The sequence below is a fragment of the Hipposideros armiger genome, unplaced genomic scaffold (assembly GCF_001890085.2).
Source record: "Hipposideros armiger isolate ML-2016 unplaced genomic scaffold, ASM189008v1 scaffold_141, whole genome shotgun sequence".
NCBI lineage: Eukaryota > Metazoa > Chordata > Mammalia > Chiroptera > Hipposideridae > Hipposideros > Hipposideros armiger.
This window is the reverse complement of record NW_017731491.1, coordinates 1,962,717-1,977,898: the sequence shown is the minus strand read 5'-3', so window position 1 is coordinate 1,977,898 and position 15,182 is coordinate 1,962,717. Positions and strand designations below refer to the sequence as shown.

General features: G+C 37.5%; 1 protein-coding gene across 2 annotated transcripts in view; it reads left to right on the top strand.

The window, feature by feature from the left end:
• The window catches only part of YWHAE (tyrosine 3-monooxygenase/tryptophan 5-monooxygenase activation protein epsilon), a 53,443-nt gene extending 38,487 nt beyond the window's left edge, over window positions 1-14,956 (top strand). Inside the window, exons 2-7 of one of the 2 annotated variants that reach the window (XM_019650505.1) lie at window positions 1,146-1,345; window positions 5,496-5,602; window positions 6,271-6,477; window positions 9,129-9,265; window positions 12,267-12,311; window positions 13,945-14,956. In XM_019650505.1, coding sequence (XP_019506050.1) covers window positions 1,146-1,345; window positions 5,496-5,602; window positions 6,271-6,477; window positions 9,129-9,265; window positions 12,267-12,274 — 659 coding nt within the window. In that variant the 3' untranslated portion in view covers window positions 12,275-12,311; window positions 13,945-14,956. The remainder of the gene's footprint in view (window positions 1-1,145; window positions 1,346-5,495; window positions 5,603-6,270; window positions 6,478-9,128; window positions 9,266-12,266; window positions 12,312-13,944) is intronic. The other variant, XM_019650504.1, reaches the window with a different exon arrangement.
• Window positions 14,957-15,182: the final 226 nt, after the last annotated feature.

The window sequence follows — 15,182 nt, the reverse complement described above, 5'->3', positions numbered from 1 at the left end:
AAAAAAAAATTTTATTTTTTGATGTATTTTTATTTTTACTGGGTAATACCTAGGAGTGGGATTGCTGAGTCTTAGGGTGTTGGGTTATATAAGAAACCAGTGAACTGCTTTCCAAAGACATTACATCTTAATATTTTTACTAACTCATATTCCTGAAAGGATAAATTTTTGATACAGATATTTCCCTGGGATTACACATAATTTAACATACCATTAAGCAGTGTTTCATAAAGTCACCGTCTGCATCATACTTGAAGATATGCTTATGTTTAGAGTGTTAACGTATGCTAAGGGTGCATGTTAAAATGCAGATCCTTGGGCCTCATCGCTAAAATTCTGAGTCAGTGAAGTTGGAGAGCCACATGGTAATATGGCATTTAGTTTTCTTTAAAAGCATAGTTTTCATTAATACATTTATTCAGTTAGTGTTTAATGAACTGGTTCTTCCTTTGCATTCACTGTGCATTGTATTACCTATTTTTTCCTATACTTGGGATCTCTTAAGGATTATCTGGGCCTCTTTACTTGCTTGCCACCTAGTGGTAACAAATAGGAACCATGACAAGTTTTGTGGATGAATGAGTTCATAGGAGGTGGGCAGTGCTCTTCTAAAGGATGGGAACATCCAAAGATAAGCTTGATTTGTGTTTGTGACTAACCAAACACTCAGTATATGTTTGCTATGTGAATGAATTCCCCTTCCTCCCATAACTCTTATTTGGGAAATATAATTTATTTGTATTTGGAAATAATTTATTTGTAAGAAAATACATTTTAGAGCCTGTGAATTTTTAATCTTTGTCTCAAACTGTCAGCTGTTATTTTTACTGGGAAGTGGATACGTGTGTATTCCTAGTTGCCTTATTTAATAGGAGAGAGGCCACCAAACTAGACTGCATTCTGCTACGTACTGTTTGAAGTTGTTGTTGATTCCATACAACGTATAGTCCAGGTACCCTTGTTCTGGGCTCTTAGTTTACTTTCTTTTATATGTTTTTAGTTTTTTACTCGCATTTGTTTTTATTGTATTTTCGTTAAAAATGTAATTTTTTAATTTTATATTAACTTGACAGAAAAGACCTACTGAGAAGGGATGTGTTAACGAAACTTAGTTTTTAAGGTCTTATTTTACTTTTCTCGTATAGAAATGGTGGAATCAATGAAGAAAGTAGCAGGGATGGATGTGGAGTTGACGGTTGAAGAAAGAAACCTCCTATCTGTTGCATATAAAAATGTGATTGGAGCTAGAAGAGCTTCCTGGAGAATAATCAGCAGCATTGAACAGAAAGAAGAAAACAAGGGAGGAGAGGACAAACTAAAAATGATTCGGGAATATCGGCAAATGGTGAGATTGTCATCTCCTAGACATCTTTAAAGAAAAAGGTGCCTTAAGTGTTGGATATTGGAGATCACAGTGTAGTATACACTTGTTGTATACACATGTAATATACATTTTATATTTTAATGGACTTGCATCTTTTACTTACCTGGATTAGGGGTTATAGGCAATACAGTATTTCAGGACAGAGGTGAAGAACATTTTTCCCTGGAAGCTGCAAAGGGTGGTGTTCAATTTTGAGCGCCACACAAGTAAAGAACTAATTTAATCTTTGTTTTTATTGTTGTAACTGCAAAACACTTCATAGAGTGACTTGAAGTTACCACTCAGGGCAATTTAATAAATATTTCCCTCTTACAACAGAATATATTTATATACATTTATGTAATATTTTTCTTATTGTGGATTTTGATCAAAAATATTTGCTAGCCATTGATGTAGTGTAGTGGTTCTCAACCAGAGGGTGGTTTTGCGCCTCAGAGGACATTTGGCAATGTCTAGAGACATTTTTGGTTGTTGCAACTTGGGGGGTGCTACTGGCATCTAGTGGGTAGAGATAGGGATGTTGCTAAACATCGTTATATGCATAGGGCAGCCCTGAATTATCTAGCCCCAAATGTCAATTGTGCTGCTGTGGAGAAACATCTTAGTGGAAGAGATAGGCATATAAACACAGAGTACAGTGAGGAAAATTGCAGAAGCAGGCACAAAGGAGCATGGGGAGGGAGTTAATCAAGGGGAGGGGAAGGGAAACCACATTTCACTATCTCCAGCTCTGCTGGGAGATAGTATACATAATTGTGCACGATATTGTATTTATTTAATCTTGAAATGACCCACTGTAAAGGGTAGTTATTATTCCAATTTGTAGATGGGAAAACGGAGGTTCTGAGTGCTTAACATACCTGAATGATTAACAAACCTGATTAACTCACATAGAAGGCCAGTGAGCTGGTCTCACTGTGACCATTACCCTCAAATATGTTGGGACAAAGAATATGGATTGTCAGACAAGCTTGGTCTCTCAAGGGGGGTGAGGAACTGAGAAAGTTGAAAGGGAAGAAAAAGAAGTCTTGTGTGCTAGGATTTGGGCTAATTAGGAAAGGAAGTGAGAAGTAAAGCGTCACTGATAAATTAGGAGAAGGTGAAATATTCAAGAGACTGGAGGTCTTAATGTGTCCCTAAGTAGGCATAGCAGCAATAAAAGAACTAAAAAGGGAAGTTATAGTCCAGCAGTGAAATATTAGAATTTAAAACTTCTGGGATAAAGCAGCCACAGTTAGGGGTATTGACAAGTGAAGGTCATGGAGTTGAGATCAAGGAAATGTGTTGAAAGAAACATGGGTGATAATTCCTTGGTGTGATACCAAGAATTGGAGAGGTAGGCTGTAGATACTCAGTGAATGTGGATGCAGGGCCTACAGATTCTGTTGATGACAAAAATTGAGAAATTAGAACCTAAAGGATGAACTTCTGAGGAGGAGGGGTTTAGAGTAATAGGAGAGCAGTCATACCGAGTCAGTGAGTATCTAAGAGAATTCAGGAATCTTCCTTCTCCTAGAGCAGTCTCTACTTTAAAAGCCATAGGGGACATAGTTTAAGAAAGAGCTAGTTTTACTTAGGGTCAGGATGAGATTATAGGAAGAGAGTAGGGGAATTATTTACAAAGGAAAGGAGGTTACAGAGAGCATGAGAAGAACTCGGAAAGGTTCAGCAATGTCAGTGAGTTAATAGAAAATGGGAGAGCAAGATACAAGGTTAGACAATTAAGTTCGCAAACTCATCCTAGAAAAAGTACTACATACCTCATTGCTGAATATTAATAGGGTCACCTTCAAAGTACTCCCCTTGGGAAGCTATGCATTGACGCCAGCACCTAGTCCACCCTTCAAAGCAATTTTTGAACTCTTTTTCTGGAATGGCTATTAGAGCTATCGTCATATTACCCTTGATGTCCTGAATGTCATCAAAATGTCTTCCTTTCAGTATTTCCTTTATCTTCAGGTATAGAAAGAAATCGTTGAGGGGCAGCCGAGTGGTTCAGTTGGTTAGAGAGTGAGCTCTGAGCAACAGGGTTGCCACTTCGATTCCTACATGGGCCAGTGAGCTATGCCCTCCGCAACTAGATTGAACATGGCACCTTGAGCTGAGCTGCCTGCCGTTGGGGCAGCCGGATGGCTCAGATGGTTAGAACATGTGTTCTTCACAACAAGGTTGCTGGTTTGACTCCCACATGAGATGGTGGGCTGTGCTTCCCCTCACCCCCCAACTATTGGGTCGTCGGGAAAGTCATGACGTATTTTTCTATGTATTTCAATGCAAAATGTGTCATGACTTCCCCGACGACCCAATAGATTGAAAACGGCGACCGGACGGGTCCGGGGGGCGGGGGGGAGTTATTGGGGGCCAGATCAGGTGAGTAGGGAGGGTGTTCCAATACATTTATTTTTTTACTGGCTGAAAACTCCCTCACAGACAGTGCTGTGTGAGCTGGTGCATTGTCATGATGCAAGAGCCATGAATTGTTGGCTAAAAGTTTCAGTCGTCTTAACTTACACGCAGCCTTTTCAGCAGTTCCAAATAGTAAACTTGGTACAAATTCATAATGAATAATCCCTCTGATATCAAAAAAGGCTAGCAACATTGTTGCAACGAGTTTGCGAACTTAATTATCAGGCCTCGTATATGTATGTGTGTGTGGGGTGGTGTGCTTTTCTAGCATGATAAATGAATTGAGATGAGAGACAATATTTATTTGTTATGCAGAGTTCTGGTGCCACAACTGGCTATAGATCTCTACCACTAAAGTGATTGACTATTGAGTATAGCAGTGGTTAGGAATGTGAACACTAGAGGCAAGCAAATTGCATTGGTTTGAATTTTTCTTTTTTTAAAGATTTTATTGGGGAATTGGGGGAGGGGAACAGACAAGTTGCTGTCCTTTGGCTCTTCAGACGAGTTGTGGAGGACGTTGCTTCACTGGCCCATGTTGGTATTATGATCATGGTGTTCTTCCCGGCTGAGTCAATCGGCCGCTGGCCATTGGACGGCTGCTCATGGCAACTCATTCCAGCTACCGACCACTTACGGTAGCTAACGGCAGCCCCACTGTAGCCTACGCTGTCGCCGGCCACTCAAGGCAGCCCAGCTCCAGGTTGAGCTGTTCACCATCTTATCTGTAGAGGGTGCAGCGTCACTGGCCCATGTGGGAACTGAACCGGCGGCCTTGCTGCTCAGAGCTCGCTCTCCCAAGCCAACTCTTAACCAACTGAGCCACTCGGCTGGCCCTGGTATGAATTTTTATTCCATCCCTTGTAAACTGACGGTAGGCATGCAAACTGCCTTGATTAAAATCCTAGCTCGGTCTCTCTAAGTTCTTTAAGTTGGTGAACTTTGGGCAAATATTGTAATCTTTGTTTTCCCATGTAAATGGAGACAACAGTTATTACCTCATTTAAAAAGTTAGTATAAGTGTGCAGCACTTAATAAGTAAATCAGTGTTCTCTTCTGTACCTGAGCTATGAGTTCATTTTTTTTTTAAAAAGCACTTAACTAATTGCATGAGAAAGAAGATAATTTCTCTAACCTGGAGATAACTTCTGTGCTTTTTGTACTAAGAGGAGGGGGTTAAGTGGTTTTGAAGAGGAATGTATATTCTGTTTAATATGACTCTTCATCAAAACAAGAGGTAGGGGCCGAGTGACGCGTTGGTTAAGAGTTGACTTGGGATGCCAGCTCTGAGCAGCACGGCCCTGGTTCGGATCCCACCTGAGGGCCAGTGATGCTGCGCCCTCTACAGCTAAGATGGTGAACAACAGCTTGACCTGGAGCTGGGCTGCTGTGAGTTGCCTGCGATGGCATAGGCTGCAGTGGGGCTGGCCGGCATCTGGCGTGCGCTTTTGTGAGCTGCTGTGAACAACCATCCAGTGGCCGGCGACCGATCTGCCTCACCCGGGAAGAGCACAATGATAATACCAACATGGGCCAGTGAAGCGACGTCCTCCACAACTAGACTGAAGAACAAAAGGACAGCAACTTGTCTGTTCCTCTTCCCTGACTCCCCAATAAAATCTTTAGAAAACAAAAAAAGAGGTAGAATGTGTGATAATTTATATAATTTCTTAGATGTAAACAATTTTTGACCTTTTTTTTTCAGGTTGAGACTGAATTAAAGTTAATCTGTTGTGACATTCTGGATGTACTGGACAAACACCTCATTCCAGCAGCTAACACTGGCGAGTCCAAGGTTTTCTATTATAAAATGTAGGTTCTATATTAGAAGGGAAAATGTCAGATTAAATGTTGGCCCTCTTAGTATCATCATTTTTTCTATGTAGGTTTTCAGCTTTAATAATAGTTGTTTAATGTTGGAAGGATAGTTATATGTGGGAAGAGTGATTCTCGAATTTTTGAATACTCATTTGCAAATTATCTGCTAATTAAGTAGTAATATTGCATTTAGATGGTCACACTGTTAGTGTAAAAATGTACTAAGTTTTGCTTTACCTATTTATATTCATTTGCCTGTGTGGGGCTCCTCCCTAGCAACAGTAATGCATTACCTAGTTTAATCTTATTTAACGTTTTTATATGGAAGTTTTTTATTTTATGATTAGCAAACTTGTGACATTTTTTGGAACCATTTCAGTATTCAATTTTAGTCTACGAAGTGATAAATTTGTTGGTTTTTTTTTGTTTGTTTTTTCATTAATTTCTCTTAAGATTTGGCTTATGTTTGGCAATATGAAATCTCTAAGGAGGAAAACGAAACAGATGAGTCAGTCATTCCTGAAAGAGACTTTTTAAAATATTAAAGTATACCTGTTGATTGTTAAATCTTTTTTACATAGAAAAATTTTAAGTTTCTTTTTCATTTAAAAAGCCTTATTCTTAATTCTGTTGTTGTTCTGTTTTGTTTTCTTTTGTTTTAGGAAAGGGGACTACCACAGGTATCTGGCTGAATTTGCCACAGGAAATGACAGGAAGGAGGCTGCGGAGAACAGCTTAGTGGCTTACAAAGCTGCTAGTGATATTGCAATGACAGAACTTCCACCCACGCACCCCATTCGTTTAGGTCTTGCTCTCAATTTCTCCGTATTCTACTATGAAATCCTTAATTCCCCTGACCGTGCCTGCAGGTAAGTCATGGAAGAACAAAAGCTCTCACCGTGAAAGTGAAAAAAGTGACAAAGGAAAATAGCTGTTGTTTTTCTGTCTTGTTCCCTGGGACTGTCTTTGAAGGCTTGACCACGTGTAATAAAGAATTCTTTTGGCTCTCTTTGGATAATGTCAAGACAGACCTATCTCAATTCAAGGCAGACTTACCTCAATTCACTAGGATAGCAGGATAATTATGTTGATGGGAAAAAATTTGTTGGTAGATTACAAAGAATCTCTAACTTGTTAAGAGAGTGGGAGAAAGGAATGAGAGGAATTATAATAAAATCTTCATTTTTGTATATTAGCTTTCGGTCTTTGTAGATGTATTTTTAATTCAGTTATGCTCTTCTTATACAGACCATTTTGTGTTTTATATTTAAATACAGTTTTCTGTCTCATTGATGTATTAAACTATTCCCCCAGCTTTTTATATAGATACCAACTTAAGGAATATCTTTTTTTTTTTTTTACAGATTTTATTGGGGAATTGGGGGGAGGGGAACAGACAGGTAGACAAATTGCTGTTTTGTTCTTCAGTCTAGTTGTGGAGGACGTTGCTTCACTGGCCCATGTTGGTATGATCATTGTGCTCTTCCCGGGTGAGGCAATCAGTCGCCGGTCATTGGTTGGCTACTGACAGCGGCTCCTGGTCGCTCACACCAGCTACCAGCTGCTCATGCTGGCTGCCAGCCACTCCCGTAGCTCACGGCAGCCCTGCTGCAGCCTACGCCGTCGCCTCACAGCAGCACCCAGCTCCAGGTCGAGCTGTTGTTCATCATCTTAGCTGTAGAGGGCGAGCGTCACTGGTCCTCAATGTGGGATCCGAACTGCAGACCTGCTGCTCAGCTGGTGCTCCCAAGTGAACTCTTAACCAGCTGAGCCACTCGGCCGGCCCTTAAGGAATATCTTTATGTACATAGCTTTTAAAAAATTATGGTAAAATATACGTTACATGAAATTTATCATTCTGACTATTTTAAAATGTACAATTCAGTGGCACCACTGTTTCCTAAACTTTTTCATCACTTGAAACAAATTATAACCATGAAACAGTAACTCCATATTCTCTTCCCCGCCAGCCTCTGGTAGTTTCTGAATTTGCCTGTTTTAGGTACTTCATATAATTGGAGTAATATACAGTTGACCCTTGAACAATAAGTGGGTTAGGGGCGCTGACCTCCCCCTGCATAGTCAGAAATCCACATTAACTTTTGGCTCCTCAAAAACTTAATTGCTCATAGCCTGCTTTTGACTGACCGGAAGCCTTAATGATAACATAAACAGTCCATTAACACATATTTTGTTACATGTAATATATACTGTATTCTTACAATAAAGTACATAGAGAAAAGAAAATGTTAAGAAAATCATGATGAAAACATAAACATTTTATGTATTCATGATACCCTTTTTATTAATATTTTTGGTATTTCTAGGCTATGTGGTTTGTGAGTTTTTTCAAATTGTTGCAGATCTCCAAAAATTTTTCCTGTATACTATTCGTTGAATAAAAGTTGTGTATCGGTGGAGCCATGCAATTCAAACCCATGTTGTTCAAGGGCCATCTGTATTTGTCCTTTTTGTACCTTCAGTATTCTAGAGTATGTAGGAACCAGATATTCCATGAAAGGAGAGATTTTCCTGATGTAAGATGGATTCATTTGAATGCAAACCAATATTATCTAAAAACATTCTAAATGGCTAGGTGAGTTTGTCTAAATAGATACTTCTTAACTGAAGAAGCTATAGCTTAATGTTCAGTTTATAGTATTGGTTGAATCTTTTATTGTCATTCTCCAGTGTAGCTGCCCCATACATGGCTTTAAATGAGTCACCTCCATGCCTTTGCTTTAACATGAAGGGCCCCATTTATGCTCTTTCCCTACCCATTAAATTAGTTCAAATTTGGCTTCCCCTTTTGTTCCTCCTCCTGTGTCCCTGAAACACTTTCTCCGGAATAGCACTTCATTCTTTCGTAGTAGTTATTTATGTGTCCCCTGTTTCTGGATGTTTAAAGTTTATTGTGGACTCAGATTATGTCTCTCTGTACTTTTATGTTTCCCCATCAGTGTCCAGTATCACTTGATGGCACACAGTACTCAACAGATGTGGATTTTATTTCTTTTAAATTATAGTTAACTGACTTATATGATCACATTTCTGTTTTCTGTATTGCTCCTTTTTTGCTTCCGTTAACATTCAGTTCTGTTGAATTAAACTGAGATACTTCTCAAAATTTTTTCTTTTTGTGTTAAAACTATTAAATAAGTGAGCTAATGACTAGAACTTTGAAATACCTTTATTATGCATATATTTTTTTGGTGCTTTAGTTTGGAATTTGGTCTATATAATAATCTATTTACTATTAGGCTTGTTAATAGTAAGAAGTGATGCTTTAAAAGTTCCACTAGCTCCAAAGTTGCTAGATTACAAAATTAAATAGAAAGTTAATTTTCATCAGTTACATGAGCTTTTTCTTTATTTCAATGCCTAAACCCAAGTACTTGGTGTCACTATTACACACTGGGATAATTGAATAAAAGAGTGATATCTTACTTATATCATTTCTAATTCTGTTTCTGGACTTGTTTAGCTTATTTTTGTAATACATTTATGTAAATACTTGTAGGTTGGCAAAAGCAGCTTTTGATGATGCAATTGCAGAACTGGATACGCTGAGTGAAGAAAGCTATAAGGACTCTACACTTATCATGCAGTTGTTACGTGATAATCTGACACTATGGACTTCAGACATGCAGGGTGATGGTAAGGAAACTGAGTTAAACGTGTGTCTTTCAGTTGTTGGATCTTTTTTTTTTTTTTGGATCTTCTTACTCTTAGAAATTGCTTGGTATTTCTTTACATCAGGCTACAGCTTAGACTCATAGCTTATCCTCCAAACTATCAAATTTTAATTAGTGCCTTTTCAGGAAATGATAGCAAAAGTACAGCCTTCTGTTTTGGCCTATAAGATGATAAAGTAAAAGACCTGTTTGGAAAAGGGGATTTTTTGTTTAAGATTTAAAAGTTTTGCCTCTAATTAATATTTGCTAAGCTATCTCATCTCTCACACTGTTTTGAAAGATGAAGGGAGAGGAAGCAGTTCATTTTTTATCTTCTTTGGATTCAATTTTAGGGATTTAAGGTTAATTGTATTTGAATGTCAAGATCACTGCTTTGGCTGAGTGGTATGCTTAGCTTAAAACTAGATGGTATTAGGAGACATTTTGAAGCATCTTCTCTGGAAATCTTTTGTCTATAAAAGGAATTAGTTTTCCTCTGTATTCTATACAGCAAATGGAATGTCCAACCCTTAGGTCCTATTTAAGAGGTCTGGTGTAATCGGTTTTTACTTTTTAGAGTTTTCAATACAGTTGAAAACTATTACTAGAGTAGTTTATAGAACTTAATCTTATGATGGGGTAGAGGGCTTAATGTTTATTCTAAATGTAAAAGTCCAAATTTTCTACATTTTTTTATTTTAAAGGAGATTTTTATTCTGCCCATTTCCAAAGAATCATGTTCATACACAATAGATGATTGAGCAGGGGGAGGACAAACTAGTGTGACATGACCATTATGAGATAGTTTTACAGTTAGTGGTGGTGGTGTGGGGAGTGAAAACAAAAAGTTTGTTATCAGTTTTAGCTGCAGTCCTTTCAGGGTGTATTCCCCATATTGTAGCATGTTACATTGCTTGAGGCTAGCTGTAGTCTCTGATGGTCAAACCAACATACTGTACTGTGTTTTGAAGCATTATACTTTTAAGGTGCCTCTGGAAATGGGTATCAAGGCCATGTATGTTGTCAGTTCCCTTACTCTAGAAGGATAGAGTCAGGCTTTAGACTTGTCTTGGGTTATGGTGCTAAAGTGAGAATTGGGTGACTCAGATTCTAAAGCTTGCTAGCTCTACGAAGTATTTAGATATGTAACTAGGACTGACTTGAGATATTTAGCATATGTGACCTACTTGCACAGTTTTCCAAAAAAGCCAGATGGAACCACAGATTACTTTTCAACACAGAACTTCAGGCAACCACTACCAGTTTGTGGACTCAAAACCAATTTACCATCTCTAAACTAATGACTTAAGGTTCCTTCTAGCTGTAAAATCCTATTGTATTCTATAACAATAACTGCTAAGAAGAATTGGCCAAGTAGCTGTGGACTCTTCAGTCACCCCAGCTCAGAGAAGACTGTTTTGAGGGGATAAAAGGAAAGCATGTGGAGAGTTTGGTAAGCGGTATTGACCTAATAAGTAAGCTATACCCTTCTGACCTCTGGGGACATTTTTTTTTTTAAAGAAATTTTATTGGGGGACAGTGTGTTTTTCCAGGACCCATCAGCTCCAAGTCAAGTACTTGTTTCAATCTAGTTGTGGAGGGTGTACCTCAGTGGCCTCTGTGGGGATTGAACCAGCAACTTTGGTGTTATGAGCCTGCGTTGTAACCACCTGAACTAACTGGCCGCCCCGGGGACATTTTTTTGAGGGTAAAAATAACAAAGAAGATGACCTGGTTGGAATGTTTATTTTTTTAGACAGTCGGTGCCAGCTCTTATAACTAAGTTGTTAGATTACAAAATTAAATATAAATAAAGTTGGTTTTCTAGTGCTGTTTTTGTTCACTGATAACCAACAATTAAAATAGACTTTGTGTTACTCCATTTTTATACAGAACCAAAGGCACTTCTTTTCTCAGTGTCATTTTATGAAATGAATCATTTTAAAATAGGATATTTTCTTTAAATTTACTTAACGTTTTCATAGTTGGGAATGTTTTTGTACCAAGATGTTTTATTACATTTTAGCATATTTCTTTAATCCTAAAAGTATTTTTTAATCTAGTGAAATCTAATCTAGTTGCTTCAATTCCTTATCACTTTATAAGTTGAATGGTTGATTAAATTTTGTAAAAACAGACTAATTTTCATTTAAGAAATTTGTCATAAAATATTTGGAATTATGAAACAGTTTAACACTGGAAAATCCAATCAGTCTCTTGACATTTTAGTAAAATTAAACTGTCTGAATTTACAAATTGTTGGGGGTACTAGGAAATTATTTGCGGGTTTTGCTAAAAGGTGTAGTATTACATGTTTTATTAAATTGGTTTTGTGACTTAAAATCAATGTTGAATATAGAAGAATTTCGGTCATGGAATTGGAAGTTTTCCAGGATGTTACTTGAGTTTAGTTTAAGGATTATTTAGATGGTTTTCTTCATTTTTACTTTACTGACTAGGAAAAATAGTGTCATGAAACAATTTGAATTGAAGTTTTCTAAAGGAAGAAATGTATGTGGTTCACAAGCTTTTACTTATACATTATTAATGTTTTTTTAACTGCAGAATATGTTAATGCCGGTCTGAGTGTGTGGGAACATAATTGTTTAAAATGATCACTGCTTTTTCTCATCAAGTGATTTTAGTCCTTTTGTCTTAACCTGTGATCAGAGGACTGTTTCATACACAAGTGTAGAGGAAATGTGTGTTCTCTCTGCCTGCTCCTCCCACTCCAGAATCTAGAAACAAAGAAATACATAGCCAAGAAAAATCTTTTTTTTTTTCCCTTGTATACCTTTTAAGAGGATATCCTCTTAAAGGTAAAAGAAACATTTCTTAGAGTGAAGTTTTATACAAAGTAAAAAGACCAAAATCTGACTCTATTAAATCATTGATGTTTTCCTTTGTCCTGCTCTCTTGGTTTATTTTTCTTGTAATGTTGCTTTCATGTGATTGTTCTCCCTCCCTTTCTCCTTGCAATATAGATTCCTAAAGGAAAATCCAACTCTTCCTTTCCTAAAAACTACTTTGTAAGTCATTATCATGGCACAGTGAACTCTGCTTTTAGTTTTGGTTCTTCACTAATCATGCCTGCATATCATCATCCTTTCGCTTACAAAACTGCCTGTTCTACATTCCAGGATGCAAAACCTTCTAAGATATTCATGATCTGCGCCAACCCTCTCCCCGGTCTACCTCTGGTTGGGTGTGATTTACCTGACAATATTTTTATGCCAGAGTTACTTGGAACTTTTTGGCAACTCTCATGTTTGCTTATGAGTGAATTAGAGTGTGCTCTATTGTATGTTAACCATATTTGGGCAGTGTATTGCTGTTAAAAATGAGAGTGAATGTTCTATGATTTCCTAAGTTCGAATATATTTATTGTTATTTGGGGAATGAACAGTTGGGTGGTCCATTATTTTCTTCCTCAGTAAATGGTTATTTTTGTCTTTCTTTGCATGTCTTTTTCTTTGAGTCAAAAATCTTTGTGTACCTCCAGTACTTTTTTAGTCACATATCAATGTTAAACATTTTTATCACAAAGAAAATTTTAAAATGACTAAAACTAATCTTTACTTAACCCTTGTTGCCATGACAGCATTTATTGTTTATCATATCAAAGTCTTTAAGACTGCTTAAAAGCATTACTTAGGGTAAATGCTTCAAGTCTGTAGGCAGTTAGTGTTATTTGTCCATTCTAATTAACTTAAGATATATGAATGGATGGATTGTATGAACTGTCATATTATGATTGTTGGATTGGTTCATTGATTTTTCAGTTTTGATTCAAGCTAGTAATATGTAGGGATTATATGTGATTTGTTAAAGCACACAAGAATGCAACTTTTACCTGTTTTATTTTTTAGTGAAAGCCTGCATGCTTTTTTATTATGGCTGACATATTTAATGCTTATTAATAGACAAATGAATAGGCTGGCTTTCTGTTGCATGTCACAGTGTAGATGAAACTCCTTAGGCTAATCATGTTCAAAGGGAAAAGAAAAATGGCATGAGAGAACTGGTCCAAATGCCCTTCTTTAATAACCTCAGTGGTCTGGTTTACTTCGAGCATGCTGTTTCACTCTGGAGTGAGAAACCTGGTTATGGTTTGGTGTGACTGGCCAAGATACAAAATATAAAATATTCACAAAAGGAGAACCTTCCTTCTTAAACTCTAGAAGTCCTTTGGAGCATTTTATTGCTCAGTTGTCTTTATTGAAGTATTTCTGATATGAAGCTTGTGGGTAAATTAGATTTTACAGAAAATTGTAAAATACTCCCTGCTTCTTGAAGAGGTGAGGTTATTGAGAAAGAGTATTTTGACACAAGGTACACGTGAAAGCTTGAAAATCATTTTAATAATATGGTTACATTGGCTGTCTACTTGAAGAGCTTATTTTGCATAAAAACAATCACGTTTACTATGCGACAGGTTTTTTTGTTTTGTTTTGTTTTTTTATCATTGTGACTATTGACCATGTAGGACCTTGATCCAGCAGCACCTCTTGGCTTAGGTATCTCAGGATGGTAGAAGTCCTTTGCTTGTCTGTGTTGAATACCAATTGAAGCAAATATCAGGAATGATAGATACCTTTGTTTAAGACCATGACAGCCTAAATGAGTCAGTGTGAAGTAATTCACTGTCATTCTTCCTTGCAGGTGAAGAGCAGAATAAAGAAGCGCTGCAGGATGTGGAAGATGAAAACCAGTGAGACATAAAAGCCAACAAGAGAAACCATCTCTGACCACCCCACTCCTTCCCATCCCCTCCCACCCCCCAATCCTCCACCCCCCTGAAATTCCCCCATTGTCACTGAGAACCACCAAATCTGACTTTTACATTTGGTCTCAGAATTTAGGTTCCTGCCCTGTTGGTTTTTTTTTTTAAAAAACAGTTTTCAAAAGTTCTTAAAGGCAAGAGTGAATTTCTGTGGATTTTGCTGGTCCCAGCTTTTAGGTTCTTTAAGACACTAACAGGACTGCATAGAGGCTTTTTCAGCATTACTGTATTGTCTCCTGCCAGATGTGGCAAGATCACCATTAGAAATGGAAATTACATTTGAAAGCCATTAGGCTTCTATGTGATGCAAGCATCTAAGAGAGGTTTAATCACACTGTAGAGGCATATGTGGTATCAATTTTCCTTTTTCTAATTGTTTAAATTGAATTTTATACCAATGTTTAAAATTAATTGGGTATTAGCTTGAGGTGTTAAAGGTCATTTGGGGAGTTTATTGTAAAGGTTTTTCTGTAAAAAGTGTTTCAAACTCTGCTGAAATGTTGCTGAAAAGCATGGTGCTGGTAACAGTTCAACAATCCGTGGCTGCTCATTCTTGCCTACTTTACTCTCCCTCTGAAGCAGGTTAGCATTGAAGGTGGTATGGAAAAGCCTGCATGCGTGTTCAATTCTTTGTTTCTTCTCCTTCCTTCTCTCCTGCCCCCCCACCCTTCGCTCGCTCAACCTCTTTTGTTCAGTATGTGTAACTTGAAGCTAATTTGTACTACTGGATATCTGACTGGAGCCACAGATACAGAATCTGTATTGTTCTTACTGAAACACAGCATGAAATTAACATTAAACTTAAATAAAACAAACCTAAATTAAAAATGCCAAATATTATTGCGCCTCCATCCTTTATCTTTCTAAAATAAAATCTCTAGTCTAAACACATTGATGGTATTATTTGCCTGAATCTGAAAAGATCGCTTTTCTCTTTTTTTCTTTCATAAGTCACTTGTCTGTTTCCCAAAGTTGATATATGTTGGGGGGAGGGGGGCAGACCCGGGGGACTGTAACCTGATTGTGAAGAACACTAAGTGTAGTCCAAGTCAATTCATTACCTATCCTGTCTTCTAAACCAGGTAGCAACACGGTATTTATTTTAATCATTAAAGTA